The sequence below is a fragment of the Amborella trichopoda genome, chromosome 12, assembly GCF_054954075.1.
Source record: "Amborella trichopoda isolate Santa Cruz 75 chromosome 12, AtrichopodaSantaCruz75HAP2 v2.0, whole genome shotgun sequence".
NCBI lineage: Eukaryota > Viridiplantae > Streptophyta > Magnoliopsida > Amborellales > Amborellaceae > Amborella > Amborella trichopoda.
In genome coordinates, this window is record NC_142347.1 from 9,293,139 (window position 1) to 9,311,264 (window position 18,126).

An 18,126-nucleotide genomic window follows, 5' to 3' on the forward strand; every position below is an offset into this window, starting at 1 on the left:
AGGGGCCATGCTCCACCCATGGGCGGAAATGCCCCTCGTTGAGGGCATATTTTGGTCTTTTTTTTAATATAAAAAGGGCAAAATCGTGGGTTTTATGTTCATTTGAAACCTAAACCCCATTAGGTCCTATTTTAGAAAGAGAAAAACCCCAAAAAACTAGTTTTTGTTGATTTCCATAGGATCAAAGGGTTTCTCAAAGTTACGAGAAATTGATCTAAGCATCACCCATTGATATTAGATTTAAGTTTGGATGTGTTATAAATTTATTAGTGGGTTTTTTAGAAGATTTTGTGTACATAGGAACATCTTATGGAATATGGAGGAGTGTGTGCTATGTGGACTTGTGTGTTATACATTTGATGTGCCCAAAGTCCCTAACTCTTATGTATTATACAATTATACTTATATTGTTAGACTATAGAGACATTTTTTAGAGACATTTTTCTTTCTACTGGGCCACCTAGGTTCTTGGCTCCTGCCTAGTCGCTGCCTAGCATTTTATGAAACACTGATGATACTGTCATAGGCATCTACCAATCCAATTATGGAGCATTTCAATTGATTGGATCAAATATTTGAGAGACTCAAAAGAGACCTGATAGTGTGTATTGGTAAAGTAATACAACTATCTATATATATATATATATATATATATGTATGTCATCAGAGCCCTATCCTAACTATTTGGAATTGGGTACATGAATCCTGTTTCTCCATACTGTTCTATCAAGGGCCATACCCTCAGTAGGACTATAAGTCCCCATATATATGTATATGTGGAAGATACTACAAAACACCTATAGGCGAAAATGAATAGTGATTTCGCCCCTCATCACCATCCAAACTTCATCGCATGGTCACAATTGTCCGGTAGTGTTTCAATTTTAATTTTTTTTACTAATCGGAATGATCTGAAATTTGAAACGTGTATACATCTTAGTAAGGCACACCTAATAAAAATATGAAAAAAATAATTCGCAAAATATAATTGACCAAAATACCCCTGTAAATTTTCGGTGGTATTTTGGTCAATTTAGATTTTATGAATTATTTTTTTTCATATTTTTATTAGGTGCGTCTCACTAAGATGTACACATGCTCAAAATTTCATGTAATTTGGATTTGTAGAAAAAAAATAAAAATTGAAACACTACCGGACAACTGTGATCGTGCAATGAAGTTTGGATGGTGATGAGGGTAGGTGAAATCACTGTTCATTTTTGTTTCTAGGTGTTGGAAAGAGTTTTCCTATATATATATATATATATATCAGAGCCTTGTCCCAACTATTTGGGGTCGGCTACTGGAATCCTGTTCCTCCATACTGCTCTATCAAGGGCCATACCCTCAATAAGAGCACAAGTTCCCATATATTTTTTCACTACTTCTATACATGTGCATTTGGGGTTTCTTCTTGTACTTTTAGAGCCTTCTACTTGAACTAAATCACACCTCCTAACCGGTGCCATATATATATATATATATATATATATATACACAGTCTAAGAAGAGAGGGGCGTGTGGGTTAGATTAGAACCTCCCTTACTTCCTATCGTCTCTTATATATTTCTTTCAAAATGATTCCCCTTCTCGAAACCTCTCTTTCTCTCTTCATGTCCTCCCTTTCTCTTTGAATCTTCCTCCCTCACTCTTCTTCTTCTTTTACTGCTGTATATTTTAACTTAGCACCAGTGTAAAAATACTTTGCTACTGGTTGTTGCAACCCTAATTATGTGATTTGACTGGGCGACAGTCTCCATCAGTCGTATCGTCATAAACCCTAAAAACAGAAATGGAGAGTAAAACCTTGATTTCAAATTCTTTATGTTGATGTTAAATTCCCTAGATCTGGTTGCGATGAGTCAATGGAGTTAAAACCCTATATCTGGTTGACATGATTCACTGCTGTTTTTGGAACCCTTACATATGTCACACCCTTGTATTGTAGTTGTGAGACTAAGTAATCTTAATCTCGTTTATGGATGGTCTTGGATCCTTGTGAGAAGTGAACTTGAGTTGCTGATTGTATTGATCAACATGTTTTTAACTTTCTGATTGTGTTGACCAACAAATTCTCATTTTGTGTTCGGTTGTATAGTATTAGTGACTCCTCTATCATCTCTAATAGTCCTTTCCATACCTGATATCCATGGAGAACTTTTATTTGGCTCGGCCCAGCCTTGATAGGGCTTGGACCGGGACTGGGCCTGTCTCTCTTTGGCCTGGTCAGGGCCAGACTGCATTTGGGCCAGCCCTGTGGTGACTAGGGCTATGCTAGGGCCAGGGCTGGCCCATTGCCAGCCCTAGCCATAGACCACCTAATACTAGGTCATTCAGCCAATGTACCCATTCCCAATGAAGTATGGAATCCACAATAATTCTTATTTAAAGTTGCGCTTTCTTCTTTCATTGCTTTGTAAGGAGCTGTGTAGTCCTTTTTATGTATTGATTTGTATGTAATGGGGACATTGCCATAAACTCATAGAAAAGGGGAAGGATAAAGAATTGCCCCTGCTGCTCATCTTAATCAATCACTGTTGGTCTTTTTAAGTTTGATGATGGCAGTAAGTTGGAGGGGAACAAACATCACGATAGAGAGATTTAGTGAATTTACATTGGAAACATGCGACATTAGACAAAACGATATACTAATGCCTTAGAAATACTTGCAACTACAATAACTGATAACCATCGTTAGGAGTGAAATGGGTATAATCAAATTGAAGCAACTCAAGTCATATGATTTGTTTCACTAGATCAATAGTCCATGGGGACGATCGAGAGAAATAAACCTTTTAAGAGCATTTGAGAGTGTGTTGAGTTATCTTTTTTGGGTAAGATAAATTAAGAACGACAGAGGGATTTTGTTCCCACTACCCACACGGTGCCATTAATTGTGTAATCAACACAAGGGTTCTTTACAAAAGAGTATACCTATGGACCCGTTTTCTGTAAGAATTGTTTCTGATTGGGTCCTTTTCTTCTTGACACATTTTTTAGGTAGTGATTTGACGTCGTGGTTTGTTATATGTGGTTGTTGGAATCTGCTGATCACTCATTTTCTGTTACCACAAATATTTGAAGGTTTTGTAAAAGAAGACACCAGTTCAGTATCTTCAATTGTCTAATGCAATCATGAGAATTATGTTATGAGCAGTGTTTTAAAAATCGGCTAGTCGAACCGGACTCGCCCGGTTCGACTCGGGATCCGACCAGCCCGTGCCGGTTCCATCATAAAATCGGGAATCGCCCAGTTCTAGAGAGAACCGCCCGGTTCCCATCCGGTTCAGCCGGTTCTCGCACGTGTTCTCGTTCGTCCGTGCACGCTCACACGTGCAAGATTGCCGATTCACTGTATAGAATCGGATGGTGACGTCATGTCTCGGCATGTATGATGTTTTCAAGGGTAATTGGGATATTTGTCTTAAAAAGACAGGTAATTTTTGATATTGTTGGACGGCAGTACCACAATCATATATAACCACGTGTTACCCCATGTACCGTTTGCTTGCACGCTGTTGAAGAGCTCAACCTCACATCTTTTATAAACTTGGAAGTCGCTTGATATTTCCGATGCGGGACAATTCCCACTTGCCTTCAACAGCGTGCAAGCCATCGTCACACAAGCTATTAATTATTGCAAGCCATTATCCATATGTGTAGCGTTTTAATTTAGCGTGTCAAATTAATAGCACTAATAAACGGCTATATAAAATTAAAAAATAAATTAATAGCACTCATTAATTTAGTGTGCCAAATTAAAAAATAGCCATATAAATTTTTTTGATGTTTATTAGTAAAATAGTTTTTTTGATGGGTTTTATTACAATATTTTATTTTATTTTTTATTTTTTTGTAGCTATTGTGCATATTGCCGATAGGATTTTTTTTTGAATTTTGGCATCTTTATTTTTCATTTTTTTGGGTAAAGTTATTTTGAATCTTTTAATATAATTACATTAGAATTTATTGGTGGTTTTATTTTTAATTTTAGTCATATGATATGGAAGCCACTTCTAATAATATTTTAATCACTTTTCAATTAGATAATATTCTAACATATTTTTAATTTGTTATTTTTTGTCTAATAAAATAATTATAAAATGTAAACTAATAATTATAATTTCAGTATATAATATTATAATTAGTTAAGTTGTAATAATTTTGGATTATAGTTAGTTAGGTTGTAATAATTTAGGTTTTTTTAGCGGATTAGGGTTTTTCGCCAAAACAAGATTTTAATGGCCATTCTTTCATTGATTAGTCTACACTTTATAATAGTCCATGTATAATTATATATTTTATCCATGATAATTCTATGATTTTTTTTTATGTGATGCAAATTTAATATTTAATTTAAGTTTATACAGGGAAAGAGCATCTCAATATATACAAATTGATGAGAAACATGAAAGTTAATAATATAGTACCCTCATTTCTTATTGGATTCCTAAAAAACAACATTTATAATGAATTTTAATCATTTTTTCGGATTTTTTTGAAGCTATAATCCGACCGATTCAGCCGATTCCCGATCCGGATCGCCGATTCACCGATCCGGATCGGTTTTTGAGATGCCCGATCTGGGTCACCGATCCGCTTTTAAACCATTGGTTATGAGAATTATGTCGTTTCTTCTAAAGAATTAAGTTGCCTAAATTAAAGAAGTTATATAGGAATCACTTTGTTTCAGTTTGTTAGTTATTCTGATGAGGATTAGCTGTCCTTGCCAAGTGCAAACTTGTTTATTTTTAGGAGCAAACTGTATGTTCATCTTCTTCTAAATTTTCTTGAACCCCTGAATCTGATGTCCTGTTACAAACACCATATTTTAGATTATCTGATCATGATTAAGGCTATTTAATTGTGAGTTTTGATATTCTCCATTATTTTGACTGCGGTGAACGTGAAAGTGCTCTTGCTGCCTTAAATATTGATTCCGAGGAAGGATTTGCTAATGACAGAACTAATCACCATAAAGGTCCTCACCTTTGTCTAAAAGATATAGTTGTATAATGAAGTTCATAGCTATTCTAGCCACGAAAGCTTGATTAAAGGTCTCCTCTTGTCTCATTTTATACCTTGGCAACTTGATGCCTTGGGATCTCCTTCTGATTATTGATGAGCTCAGGTCCTCTATTTTTCATCAACAGGTTTTTATGGCACAGGCGAATGCTATATCTAGTGGCTTCAATGAGGTCTTGTACTTGGATTCTGTCCACAAAAAGTACCTGGAGGAAGTTTCGGCATGTAATATCTTTGTCGTAAAGGTATAGTGTCTTAAAAATCAAATTTTATATGTTTCAGGATATTTAGCTCATTTGCTCATATGCATTATTGATTTCACTGAAGGATCACTGAAATCGAAATGGCATCATTAAATTCTATTGTCATGAGCCTTTGGCATGCTTGTTTCTTTAATTACTTTATTCATATTTGACTGACATTGTAGATACGAGGAAGTTTTTTGATGTGTCAACCTAAAGATAGAATTGTCATGAGAGACTTCATATATCGTTGTAGTACTCCATAATTAGGGTCCACTTTTTCGTTGACAGAAGTTCATCACTTTTGCATTCATGAACTTACTATCAATCTCTACAACTCAACTAAAAAGTTCTATAAATCTAGGTGACTCTAGAAACTACAAAGGTGATTTTGTTCTCTAATTATAGTCATTGATATGGATTTGATCTATTGAAGCATAAGGTTCATGGCAATTATGTCTTTAGTGCAACTTCTGGCCAAGTCATGCGAGAGTTTTGTAACTCGTCATTTCTTGCATGGTTTTTAAATTATATGTAGTCTTAGGAGCAGGTTTAGCATGCCTGGTTAGTAGTTGTTAATTGCTACACTAAATCTCAAGTTTGAGTCCTACCACTGAACTACCCAAAAAAAGCATAGTCTATCTAAGAGGCTGTTGGTTGTTTCTTTTGTAGTATTTTAATACTCTTGCAATGTTAATATTTAATATTAAATGCTGGTGTCAGCCTGAAGAAGATCAGTAACAGGCAACTGTTGAAGGGAAATTATATTTCTACCAAATATTAAAATCACAGCTTAAGCTCTTGGGTTGCATATCCAAATCACGACGATTCACAATAGTCATAATCACCTGATTTGATCACATACATGTGATTTCTGATAAAGCAAAATGAATGTTCGATTTTTTTAAAAAGAAAATTGCATGTTCTATCCATTGAAAATTTATTATTTGTCAAAATAATAACATGCCCATTATGTCCATCATAAACTCTATTATGTCCTTTATTTTCAAATGTCACCCATAACCCAATAGGCGGATGTATTTTCTGGTACCATTGTTTAACCAGTATTTGGCCCATCCTGGTACCGATCAATGTACTGGTTTTTCAGACTTATGTGTTCATCTTCAGAGGAAGTTTAGTAATTCAATTGTAGGGCACTAAATTATGGATTGAACCATAGTTACCTGTTTCTGGGTTTGATCCTACTCCAGAATCTTGCTCTTGCATTTTTTATATTTTGGAATCTCTATCCTTCCTATTAGGTATTAAGATCCTGAGTTATATTGGATCCAAATTCCCTAGCACTACAGTATAGTATAGTAAAGCATCTAGCAGTGCAGTGTAAGATAGTATAATGGTATAGAATCATAATATAGACTAACAGTGTGGTATTGTATAATAGTATATATATAGCATAGCATACATCATACTGTTGTATGTAAGAAGGGCTTTGTATGTGCTGGTTATGACTGCTAATTCACTGGTTCAATAAAATTTTCCAGGCAGTAAATTATATGTTGTTTGGCAGTGTCCCTCTTAAAATTATTTGAGATAAAATTATTGAAAAACAAAGAGAAGAAGAGAGAAAAAGAGGCACAGGCTATTCTACCATGATAGCACACACTAGGGCTCTGCCCTAATTCTTGTAATATAACATATACAATTTTACATCTTGAGTAAGGACAAATTTGCCCTTACATGGTACAGCAAATGACTTTGCAATATATGAACTACTAAAATGCCACAAATTGCAAAACCGCCCTTTGTTGCACTACACCCCCTCCCATGTGGTAGATAGATCATGTTTGATGTTTGAACATGTCTACTTGTCCTTTAAGAACTCATGTCTATCTTTAGCTAGCCCTTTTGTGAAGATATCAGCTATTTGGTTTTCGTTCCCAATAAACCAAGCCTCTACCTCCTCGGCTTCAATTTTGTCATGAGAAAAATGGTAATCTATTTGAATGTGTTTCGTGTGATCATGAAAAATTGGATTTGCTAAAATTGCCAGAGCACTCTTGTTATCACAATAAACTGTTGACGTGCATATTTTTGTTCCAATGTTGACTTGCATACATTTTGTTTCAAGAAAAGAAACAATATTTCATATCCATGAAATCTCTATTGCAAGTGCTCGATGCCCAACCTCAATATTAGACCTTGCAACAGTTTTTTGTTTCTTGCTCGAAGAAATTATATTCCTATCAAGAAAGACACGATTACTGAAACTGATGTTCTAGAATTTGGATCTTCAGCCTAGTATGCATCAGAGTACCCAACTTTAGAAGCGATCTTCAATTTATTCATGTTGTTTCTTTCATAACTCTACCCATGACTCACTGTTCGTTTTACGTATCTGATTATTCTCTTCAATGTTTCCATGTGTGTGTCAATGGGAACACGCATAAATTGATGCACTTAGATAACAACATATGATATATCAGGCTTGGTGAGAGTGATACTGTAACACCCCTGCTAAACTTCTTTATCTCTCTGGATTATCTAAAGGTTGCTCTTCCAATATCCTTAATCTTTTATTCAGAGCAGCTGGTGCACAATATGGCTGCAATTGGTCATATTTGCCTTTTCAAACGGTAGAGCGTACTTTTGTTGAGACAACGACTTTTGATTCTTATTTCAGTCTACTTTAATTTCAAGGAAATATTTCAACTAACCTAAGTCTTTCAACAGAAATCATGCAAAGATTTCTTGAGACCATCAATAAGGACTATTGAACTCGCAATAATTATATTGCCATCAAAATAAAGTAGAATGATAATAATGCCTTCCTTGTTGTGACAAATAAACAATGAATGATCTAATGCTGCTAATGCTGCCTTGATAAAGCCCCTTTCTTTTAACACATTATAAAAGCACTGAAACTACGTTCTTGAAGCTTGTTTTAACCATATATAAATCTTTTTCAGCCTACAAAAATGAGTCCTTGGATTCCCTTCATGGAAATTTGGTGGTTGTTCCATGTAGACCTCTTCGACCAACTTTCCAAGCAAAAAGGTGTTCTTAATATCCAACTGAAAAAGGAGACGAACCATTGGCTAAAGCATGCAAACCATAGCCATCTCAACAAAAGGGCTAAATGTTTCATCATAATCAAGTCCATGTTATTGACAAAATCCTTGCAGCCAGCCTTGCTTTAAACTTTTCCAAACTGCCATCTGACTTGTACTTCTCTTTATATATTTCTTGCAAGTCTTGCTTCACCCCGTTATTCTCTAGATAGGTTCTAAATTTAGAAGATGAAAACTCTCCCCCTCCATCACTACGAAAGTAGGATATAGGATTTCATAAATTTTTTTCAACAAAGATTTTGAATTTCGTGAAAATGTGAAACATTTATATTTGTTCATAAGAAAGAATATCCAGGTGAAATGAGAGAAATCATCCATAAATGTAACATAACATAAAGAATCTGATAAAAAAGATTGTGGAATGGGACCTAAACATCAGAATGAATTAATTGAAAGGGAGCAAAAGCTCTTTTATTGTAAATCATCAATAGAAGTTTCACATGGTTTACCCAAATGATATCTGTGACACACAAATGAAGATTGAATCTCAAAATTAAAGGGAATTAAGCCCTCTTTGCATAATTTGTTTAAAGACAGGACTGCAATGACCTAAATGATGATGCCAAACACTGGCATCTTTATTGATACTAAGAGAAGAAATGAATAATGTGAACGTTTCTTGGAATGATTATCGATAATATAAAGCTATTCTTGATGAGACCCTTTTACGGAAGTTATTGTCAATTGTTGCTCCTTTAAAAAAAAATCAGATGTATGAAAAGAATTTTCTCGAGCTAAATAACAAACTAAAATAAGCTTTTGCTTATTTTAGGGATGAAGAAAACACTAGATAAATAGATAGGATCACAAAAGGAGTGAACTGCGACACATCCTACATGAGTGATATTGGGAGAGGTTCCATCACCAATATAAAATAGAGTCATTACTAGAATGGACTTATGGATGCGAACATACCACTATCACCTAAATCATGATTTGTAGCACCATTATCCATAACCCAACTTGTCTCTGTAGGTGATGTGATAGCTAAGTTCCCGGAGAATGGTTTAGAACAACTTGACTTTCAACTAGCTGGGTTTTATAATGATCAAAGCATTTAAGAACTGTATGAATAAAAAAAAAAAAACTGGCAATCAACACCGCCATCTGAAGTGACAGATGATCTGGTTGAATGAACAATGAGCAAACTACTCTCTCCTCAACCTTGACCTCCACATCCTCTATTTCGGCTTCCATGTCCTCTAGCTCGATATCCTCCACCTCTTCCACCACGGCTTAAATTCCAGCCCGTATTAATATTTAAATTACTGTTGGACAATAAAACAATATGTCAATCAGTAGTAGTAGACTTTTCCAGTGAGGCTTTAAGTTTGAATAATGCTTCATGTTGCAACAATAATGGTTGCAATTCACTAAACAAGGGAAATATAATTTCATCATCACCAAAGAAACAAACATTTTTATAATCATCTTTAAACCTCTCAAAATATAATGGAACTTGTCCCTTTCACTTGGAAGATCTTGCACCATTGCAAGCTGATCACATGAGGCTTTTCTCTTGTTACAAAACTCTGGGGCTAGAATGTTATATCTTTTACAATTATGAAGCTCACTTTGAAGATGCATGATTGTGGCTTCTGCTTCTTGAGAAAATAAGTCAAATAGGGCCTCCCAAAGTGCTGCAGCAGTTGGTAAATTAATTACTTGATGGATTTAGTGCTGTAGTAGATGGTAAATTAATCACTTTAGGAATAAATTCTTCTGAAAGAGTGGGACAGATCCAACGGACGAGGTTCTGGTCCCTAGATACACAATCATCATAAGCAGGGTTAGATTGAACAACTTTCTTAATTGTTCCATCTTGGTTAATCTCTTCTTTTGTTAGAAACTCAACTAGACGCTTTGAGGAATCTTCAATGTGCCCAATAACTGCTGACCTATTATATAAGTTAGAACTAAATCTTCCAGGTGAAATAGTTTGACGCATTGCTTTAATAGGTATGTATTGAGAATTAAGAAGACCAATACTAGTAGCAGAAGACAAGGCCTGCATTAACAGAATAAGGAAAAGCGAGAGAGCAAGAGATTTCAAGGAGGAAGAAAAAAATAAAAGAAACAAGCCACTAAGTTTTGATGAGCAAGAGAGAGAAAGCACTTAGGGTTTGGACTAGATTTTAAGAACTAAGAAGGAGAAAGCAGTTAGGATTTTTTTTTTGAAGAGAACGAAATAGGTTAGGAAGAGAAATATTGTATATTTTAAGTGGATCTAGGGTTTTACATGGGATGAAGAGAGAATAAAGAGTTTTGTGGCTGAAATATGAGACCTTAAAAGGAAGAACAGTATTATAAACAGTAGAATGAATAGCAGCATGAACAGTAAATGCCCCCAAATTTGGAGGAAAAATGAGGGGGAAATATTAGGGTTTAGGAAAGGAGGATGAAGAAAGAAACATCAGTGTTTAGAAGAGAGAGGTAATGAATCTTCAAGAAGAAAGAAATATAGGCTACCTTGATTAGATATGATCATTGAAGAGAGCATATTCAACTCTGATACCATAAAAAACATAGTGAAGAAGAGAGAAACAGGGCAAACACTATTCTACAACGAAAATGCACACTTGGGCTCTGTCCTAGTTCTTGTGTTGTAACACATATAATCTTACATCTTGAATAAGGACAAATTTGCTCTTAATCCATGCCTTCATCCGATATACTCATTAGCTCCATTTTCCTTAGGGTTTCACTATTAAAAAAGTAAGAAAAGAATGGTAGATTAGCTTGTGCCGTTTATGAGAAAAGAATGGTAGATTAGCTTGTGCCGTTTATGAGACATACTTAAAGACTTGAACTTGAACCTCCCTTACCCAAACCATTGTCTACTATGAACCCGAGGCTGTTGAGGTTTTGTGGCCTTTAAAGGCCGTGAGAGCATGTAACATAATATTTACAGTGGACTATGCACTTTAGTTGGACTGTGTTTGTGTTGACTAACCAAGGGTTAAGCGATTTATGGCCTTGGTTATGTCCAAAAACCCTTAACCCTGAGCATGTGGCACTACTGAGAAAGGTTCACAGTGGGTCATCCCTTGTTGAGGTTGGAGAGATGCCAAGGGATGTTGTTTGTAGGATATGATAACTGTGTAGTCTCCTGTGTACGGTTGTAGGCCTATGAGAGCAAGGACTAAAGCCTCAACAAACTTTCGTAAGTATCTTTACATGACAACCGCATTACCGAGAAGCAGCCCTATAGAGGGACATTTGTACATGTATATAGAGAGAGTCCTCTTTCCATTGTAATGATAAGTGTTAGGCTTGCTCTTAAAGGGGGAACTGAAATCCACATTCCGATATCACATTTCCATTGTTTATTGAGCCAACTTATACAAGCCGATCATGAGCCCCTGCATAAGACTGTGGGTCATGGGTCTTTGTTCGGTTGGTTTGAGGAGACATTTGTGGCTCGTGGTTATTGGGTCGAGTGGAGTGTCCTTATAATCACTTATTTTCACCCATTGGTACCAATCTACTTCGAGATATTTTACTTTTGGTGTTAGAAATGGTTTTGCGAAGTTTAGAAAAAAGTTATATGTTGTAAAATCCTTATAAAAGGCAGTTTCAAAATTTTCAAAATAAGGAAGGGCACATGTGGGGACCTTGGATCAAGCTGCCACTTGTGTGCCACCCTTATATGGGTGGCACATGTCACCTAGACACCTACGGGGCCCACATGAGGCCCATAGGGTAGCACGTTCCACTCCTTTAATTATTTGGTCTTTATTTGACTAAAAGTTTTGAGTTAATCTTTTAAATTAAAAGATTCATTTCCTATTATTGTGGGAGTTATTTTTGACCAAATAAATGTTACCTTTTGACTTTTGACAATTTTTGAAAAAAGATAATAGGAAGTTCTAGATTGGATATAATCCTATTTAAATTAGAAGTTGGACTTGTTCAAATTATAAGGGTTAAGGTTCCTAATAAAGACTATGATGGCTTACTTGTGGGATGGATGGCTCAAATTTAATTTTCTCATCGCGTCGATTTCCTAAGTTCCTATTGGTCAAGCTAACTCATTAAGATATATGTACTTAGAGAAGGAATTCTAATTCAAATAGAAGTAATCTTTGTATTTAAACAACTTTTGAGCTCTTCTCTCTCTACACACATATTTCACTCTCCTTGACGCATCATAGCCCTCTCTCTCTCTTTCATCATTAAAATTCATTTTTGTCTCTCCTTCTAAAATCGGTCATGCCACGCAAAATTTGATAAGATAAGCATGGCACGTTGAAACTCTAATTAGGGTTTTGTTATTTGGAAAAGAAAAAGGGGCACATCCAGCCATAGGAGGATTATATGCTTTCACGACCAGTCCTAATTTGTTCTTAAGGGTTCTTACAAACCCTTGTTAATTTTCCGTACTCTCTAAAACCCTAGATGAAGAGGTATTGGCTATGAAAAGTTCCCATATCTGAAATTCCAGCAAGACCAAAGGATAAAAGTGTGTCATCGGATAGGGAATTGGGTAGGCCATGTCTCAAGTCCTATGGGGGTAACCTGAGGCATGATCAAGTAAGTATTCCCAGCTGTTTTTATTTATTTTTCAGTCATATTAGCATACTTTCTGTGAATTCCAGGAGCATATATTGTACTCAAACTGACTGTGGAAGGTTGGATATTTTTTCTGGTTTGGTTTATTTGCTTTGGCAGTAAAACGAATGAACCTAGTTTGTATTTAATGTTTTATTTTTTATTTACAATAGTGTATTATGGCCTATGTAAGTGAAATTCAGGTATATTAATGAAAGTTGAAAGAAATTTTTTGAATTTATGTCTTGAGTTACACATAGCTACACCTTTCAAAGCCAAGTGGCACATGGCTTCACTCTTAACCTGACTTCACAAGTGGTTGTTATCTCCTTATGCCCCTGCATGGATGGGTGCAATTGTTTCTTTCGTTAAAATAAAATTTGGAATATTTGTTTAATGTGTAGCCTTGATTGCAGAGATCCGAAAAATTAAAATATGCATGTTTTACTGGTGGGCTATATATGTTAACATGGATTTTATGATGCAAATTGTCATATGTTACTCCTTTCTTTGACATGCTGCATGAATGTTGTTTCTGAATCCATTAAATCAGATTTACTTAAAATGAAAGATGTCCCTGTAATCATTTTTCTCATGGTTCGTTTGACTTTTTTCATTAACCAGGGTAAATCAATTTCAACGCCACCAATAGATGGGACAATTTTGCCTGGAATTACTCGGAAGAGTGTGATTGATATTGCTCGCAATGAAGGATACCAGGCAATTGTTCTGCATTTAGATTGTCAATGACATATTTGTTGCATGGAACTAGAGAAGTCAAACTTCATATTTTGCTAGTGAATTATATGGCAGGATGAGATTATGCATTCTCCTGATGATGATAATCCAATCATGTTAACGTGCAATCTTTTTATGTTAAGTGACGTATTTAGTGAAGCCGTGGTTTCATGTGGTGGCACCTCAAGTACTCATCATGGAAATGCATTGATGACCCGAAACCCACTTGAAATGCTTGCAAATCCATTTCTGTTTCCAAAATCTTGAATTCGGAGCTTCTAAAATGGTATAAATCTGATGGTTCTAGGGTTTTTCGAAATGGATGTTAAGAAGGGGCGAGATGGACCATTTCAAGGGCTCCGCATCTTTTTCTTTCGAATCCATAATCCTGGAGGTTAGGACGATGACAGAGTTTTAGGTCCTCAATTCCATCTCCAAGATGGGTGTCTAAGGTGCAGCTGCATGCAATCGTGGCCATGCCATGACCCTACTGTTTGTTTTATGTTGAGTTTCAAAATTTTCTGGGTGATTTTTATTATATTTATTATAGTTTTTATATTCTGTTGAGTATTCTGGAAATTTCTAGATGGCTTTTCTTTATTTCAGACTCCTATATTCAGTTCAAATATACTGGAAGAAAAATATCTGATGTGGGTATCTCTCATGCATTCCACCGGTGGTAGAGGATACACCCTGATTTTAGGTAGAGAAAGGCAATTCCCTTTCTCCAACAGTGTGATTTAGAGAGAGAATGAGAGGTGGGGCCTGATATAGAGAGAGATTTCTTGGTGTGATTTAGAGTGAGTAATCTGAGAAATAGAGAGATTTTTCGTGTAGCAAGAGAGAGAGTGTGTGTGTTCACCTCCCTGTAAAACAGAGAGGTCTACAAAGAAATCGGGGCATACTCAACTTGCCCATGGGGGCGGTCGAGTTACTCACTTGAGTCCGAGTGACTCGAGTGAGTCCCATAACACTGCTCAACAGCGTTCTTTTTCTCTATGTGACTTTTAACCAAATTTGATTGATGTTGAATAGATCTTTACAGATTTTGAATATTCTTTACAATATTGGGTCTGAAGTGTAGACGACCCTATTTTTAAAGACTGATGGTATACATGGAAAAACAGTGACTGCAAGTTTTACTTAAACGTTCCTTTGCTAGGACATTTGCCTCTGTGAGTTAGATTCTGTTTTGCATACTGGGAGGAGATAGCTAGGCTACTGAATAAATGCCAAATTTCATCTACTACGCTTTTTTGGCTAGTTGATACAGCTACTAGTGTGTTCTTTAGTTATAATCGATTTTCACCTCATTTGCAGGTTCAGAAGGCCACTGATCATTTCCCACATCCTTTCCTCTATCGCGACTTTGCCCAGGGCCTGAATATGTTTCATTATCATACGTTGTCAGTCCCTTATTATTTCTCCCACTTCTGCAGGGCCAGTGTCATCATTTGATCAAAATTAAGTTTCACTAGTAATGGTTGTTTCTACTAATGAATATCACTTGAACTCTCCACTCACTTTTGCCCACTCAATAACCATCGTTCTGAGTTGCTTCTTTAACCTATCAACTCCAAGCTTTTTGTCACTGAAGCGTCTTCTATTTCTATCTAACCATCATATCCATAAAATTGTTAGGAATCCCCCCTTCGGAATTTTAGTGTGAGATACTATTATAGTCCTTGCAATACTCATGTGCTTCTCTGGCTCTCTTAATAATTCCTCTTCATCCCAGGTCAGCCTTTTATTCATGGCAATAGGTGTTCTATAAGGCTTACAATTTACGATAGTAGCTTTTTAAACAAATCTAAAGCATACTTTGAGAGAGCTTAATTTCATTGGAATCTTGATCTACTTCTATCCCAAGAAAATACCTTAGTTATCCCAAATCTTTCATTTGAAATTTATCTCTAAGAAATCTCTTCACATCAGCAATCAACACGAACGAACTACCTGTAATTATAATATCATCAACATATAGAAGTGCGACTATAATACCTGGGTCACTGTCTTGAATGAACAAGGTGTGATCAACTGCTGCTTTCTTAAATCCTCGCCCCTTCAATTCATTATGAAAACTTTGAAACCATGTTGTTGATGCTTTCTTCAATCCATAGATTGAGCGATTCAATTTACATACATACTCTCTTGGATTTTCCTCACTAAATTTCAGTGGCTGCTCCATGTAAACCTCCTTTGTTAAGTCCCCATGAAGTGCATTCGTTATATCCAACTGGTAGAGTGGCTAATCATAGGCTAAGGCTAATGATAAAATAATGCATACTATCACAATCTTAACAACTGGAAGATTTCTTTATAATCGAGTCTGTGATAGCTACCAACCTTGCCTTGAACCTCTCTACACTTCCATCTGATTTATAGTTCACATTATATGCCCTTTTGCAACCTACCACATTTTTTTCTTTTGGTATTCTAGCAATCTCCCATGTATTATTGACATTCCACCTCTTATGCTTTGTTGCCTCTAAGTATGTTGATGGCTCTCTAATCTTAAGGATCTCACTCAAGACTACTTAATGTTCATTGGTGAAACCTCTATAGCTTATATTTATTTCAATCAATGTTTTAAAAACCGGTCCGCCGGGCACTGAGGCGGCTAGAAAAAAATTTCCGCACGCCTCAACCATGGCGCCCCTACACGGGCGGTTGTACCTGGGCGGGCGCCCAGGGCAGTGGGGGGTTTTATCGTAGTTATGTTCGCCCAAAAGGGCAAATGGGGTCATTTTGACCCCCAAGTTTGTATAAAAAAGTTTTTACACAATCTTATTGATGTCTTGATTGTATTCTCTCTTCTTTTGTAATAACTTTATTGCACCATCTTGGTTTGGGCTTTAGATATTTGGACGATTTTTATTTTGTTAGGTTTGTACTTTTTTTGCCTTTTTGGACTATTTCGTTGTGTGGTTTACTGGTTTTTTATAGTTTTGAAAGTCAGTTTGTTGAAGACTTGGAGAGTTGGAGACTTGGATTTTATTATGGTTTATTTTATGGATATGGAATATGGAGAACATGAGAGTTGGAGACCTTACAATAGCCTATTAGACTTTTAAATGTTTTGTATGGTTTTAAATTTTGAATAAGTTTATTCTCAACCTGATTAACTAAGAGGCTAAGACATGTGATATGTTTGTATATAAATACGTAGGTTGCGAACTTGCGATATTTTTAAATGGAATAAATTATAAAATTTGACACAAATATATGCATATTCATGCATTTGGATAGCAAATATATAAAAATATCTAAGAATTTGCACCACAGGGCGCCCGCCTAGGCACTGGGCGCCAGGTAGGCCGCCTAGGGGCCGCCTAGTGTTTTTTGAAACCTTGCTTTCAATAGGATGTTTAGAGTCGATCTCCTCAAGGAAGTGCCCTCAACATTTGCATCAACTTCAGCGCTTAAGATGGTTTAATTCAGATTTTCTATGGGTTGCTTTGTGTGATACAAACATTTAATAACCTATAAAAGTGAAACACATAAAAGCCAGATAGACCTCTTCTTAGTTAAGAAAGTAGATCGACCATTATGTAATGACTGTAAAGTTATCTCAGGAGAGAGTTTGAATACCCAACATAGGCTCATGGTCATAGACGTCTGCATAAAGACATGGAGGAGAAGGGTGGAAAGTAATGGGCGTTCAAGAACTAGATGGTGGAATTTAAAAAATGAAAAAATTGACTTATTTGGGGATAAATTAGTTGAAGAAGGAAAATGGAACTTTGAACATGATGTCAATGTAATATGGAATGAGATGGCTGAATGTATCAAGAAAGTGGCAAAAAAAGTTTTAGGAGAATCTAGAGGGAAAAGAAGCTTCGATAAGGAAAGCTTGGTGGTGGAATGATGAGATTGAGAAGACCGTTAGCCAAAAACGATTATGTTATAAAACTTGGCAGTGTAATAGAAACGATCAAAACTTAGAAGAATATAAAAATACTAAATAAATAGTAAGTAAAGCTAAACTTAAAGCATATGATAATCTGTACAATAAACGGAACACAAGAGAAGGTGAAAAAATTATCTTCAAATTAGCAAAAATAAGAAAGAAAAGTGGAGGGACTTAAACCATAATATATGCATTAAGAGTGAGGATTAAAAGGTCTTGGTAAAGGATGATGAGGCGAACGACAGGTGGAGAGTCTATTTTCAAAAATTATTAAATGACGAACAAAATGTTAGTAGTAGAAAGTAGTAGAAGGGACTGTTAGTACAAGTGACGATGGAGATCATAGATACATTCATAGGATTAGGATGTCGGAGGTGAAAGAAGCTTTGAAAACGATGAAGATAGAAAAGGCTTTAGGATCAGATGGTATCTCGATAGAGGTTTGGAAGTGCATGGGGGAAATTGGCATTGACTAGTTGACAAAGCTGTTCAAGCTTATGAGCTATACTATGAAGCTTTGGTAGAGAGTCATTGAGCAAGGACTAACGCATGAAACGAGTGTATCGGAAAT

General features: G+C 35.9%; 1 protein-coding gene across 6 annotated transcripts in view; it reads left to right on the forward strand.

Moving 5' to 3' along the window:
* LOC18445575 (branched-chain amino acid aminotransferase 2, chloroplastic) overlaps positions 1–18,126 on the forward strand; it is a 74,035-nt gene that overhangs the window by 39,066 nt on the left and 16,843 nt on the right. For 3 of the 6 annotated variants that reach the window (XM_011629247.3, XM_020674258.2, XM_006855712.4), the window contains 2 exons: positions 5,154–5,270; positions 13,532–13,627. In XM_011629247.3, the coding sequence (XP_011627549.1) occupies positions 5,154–5,270; positions 13,532–13,627 (213 nt within the window). The remainder of the gene's footprint in view (positions 1–5,153; positions 5,271–13,531; positions 13,628–18,126) is intronic. The other 3 variants (XM_088852695.1, XM_088852698.1, XM_088852696.1) reach the window with 1 other exon arrangement.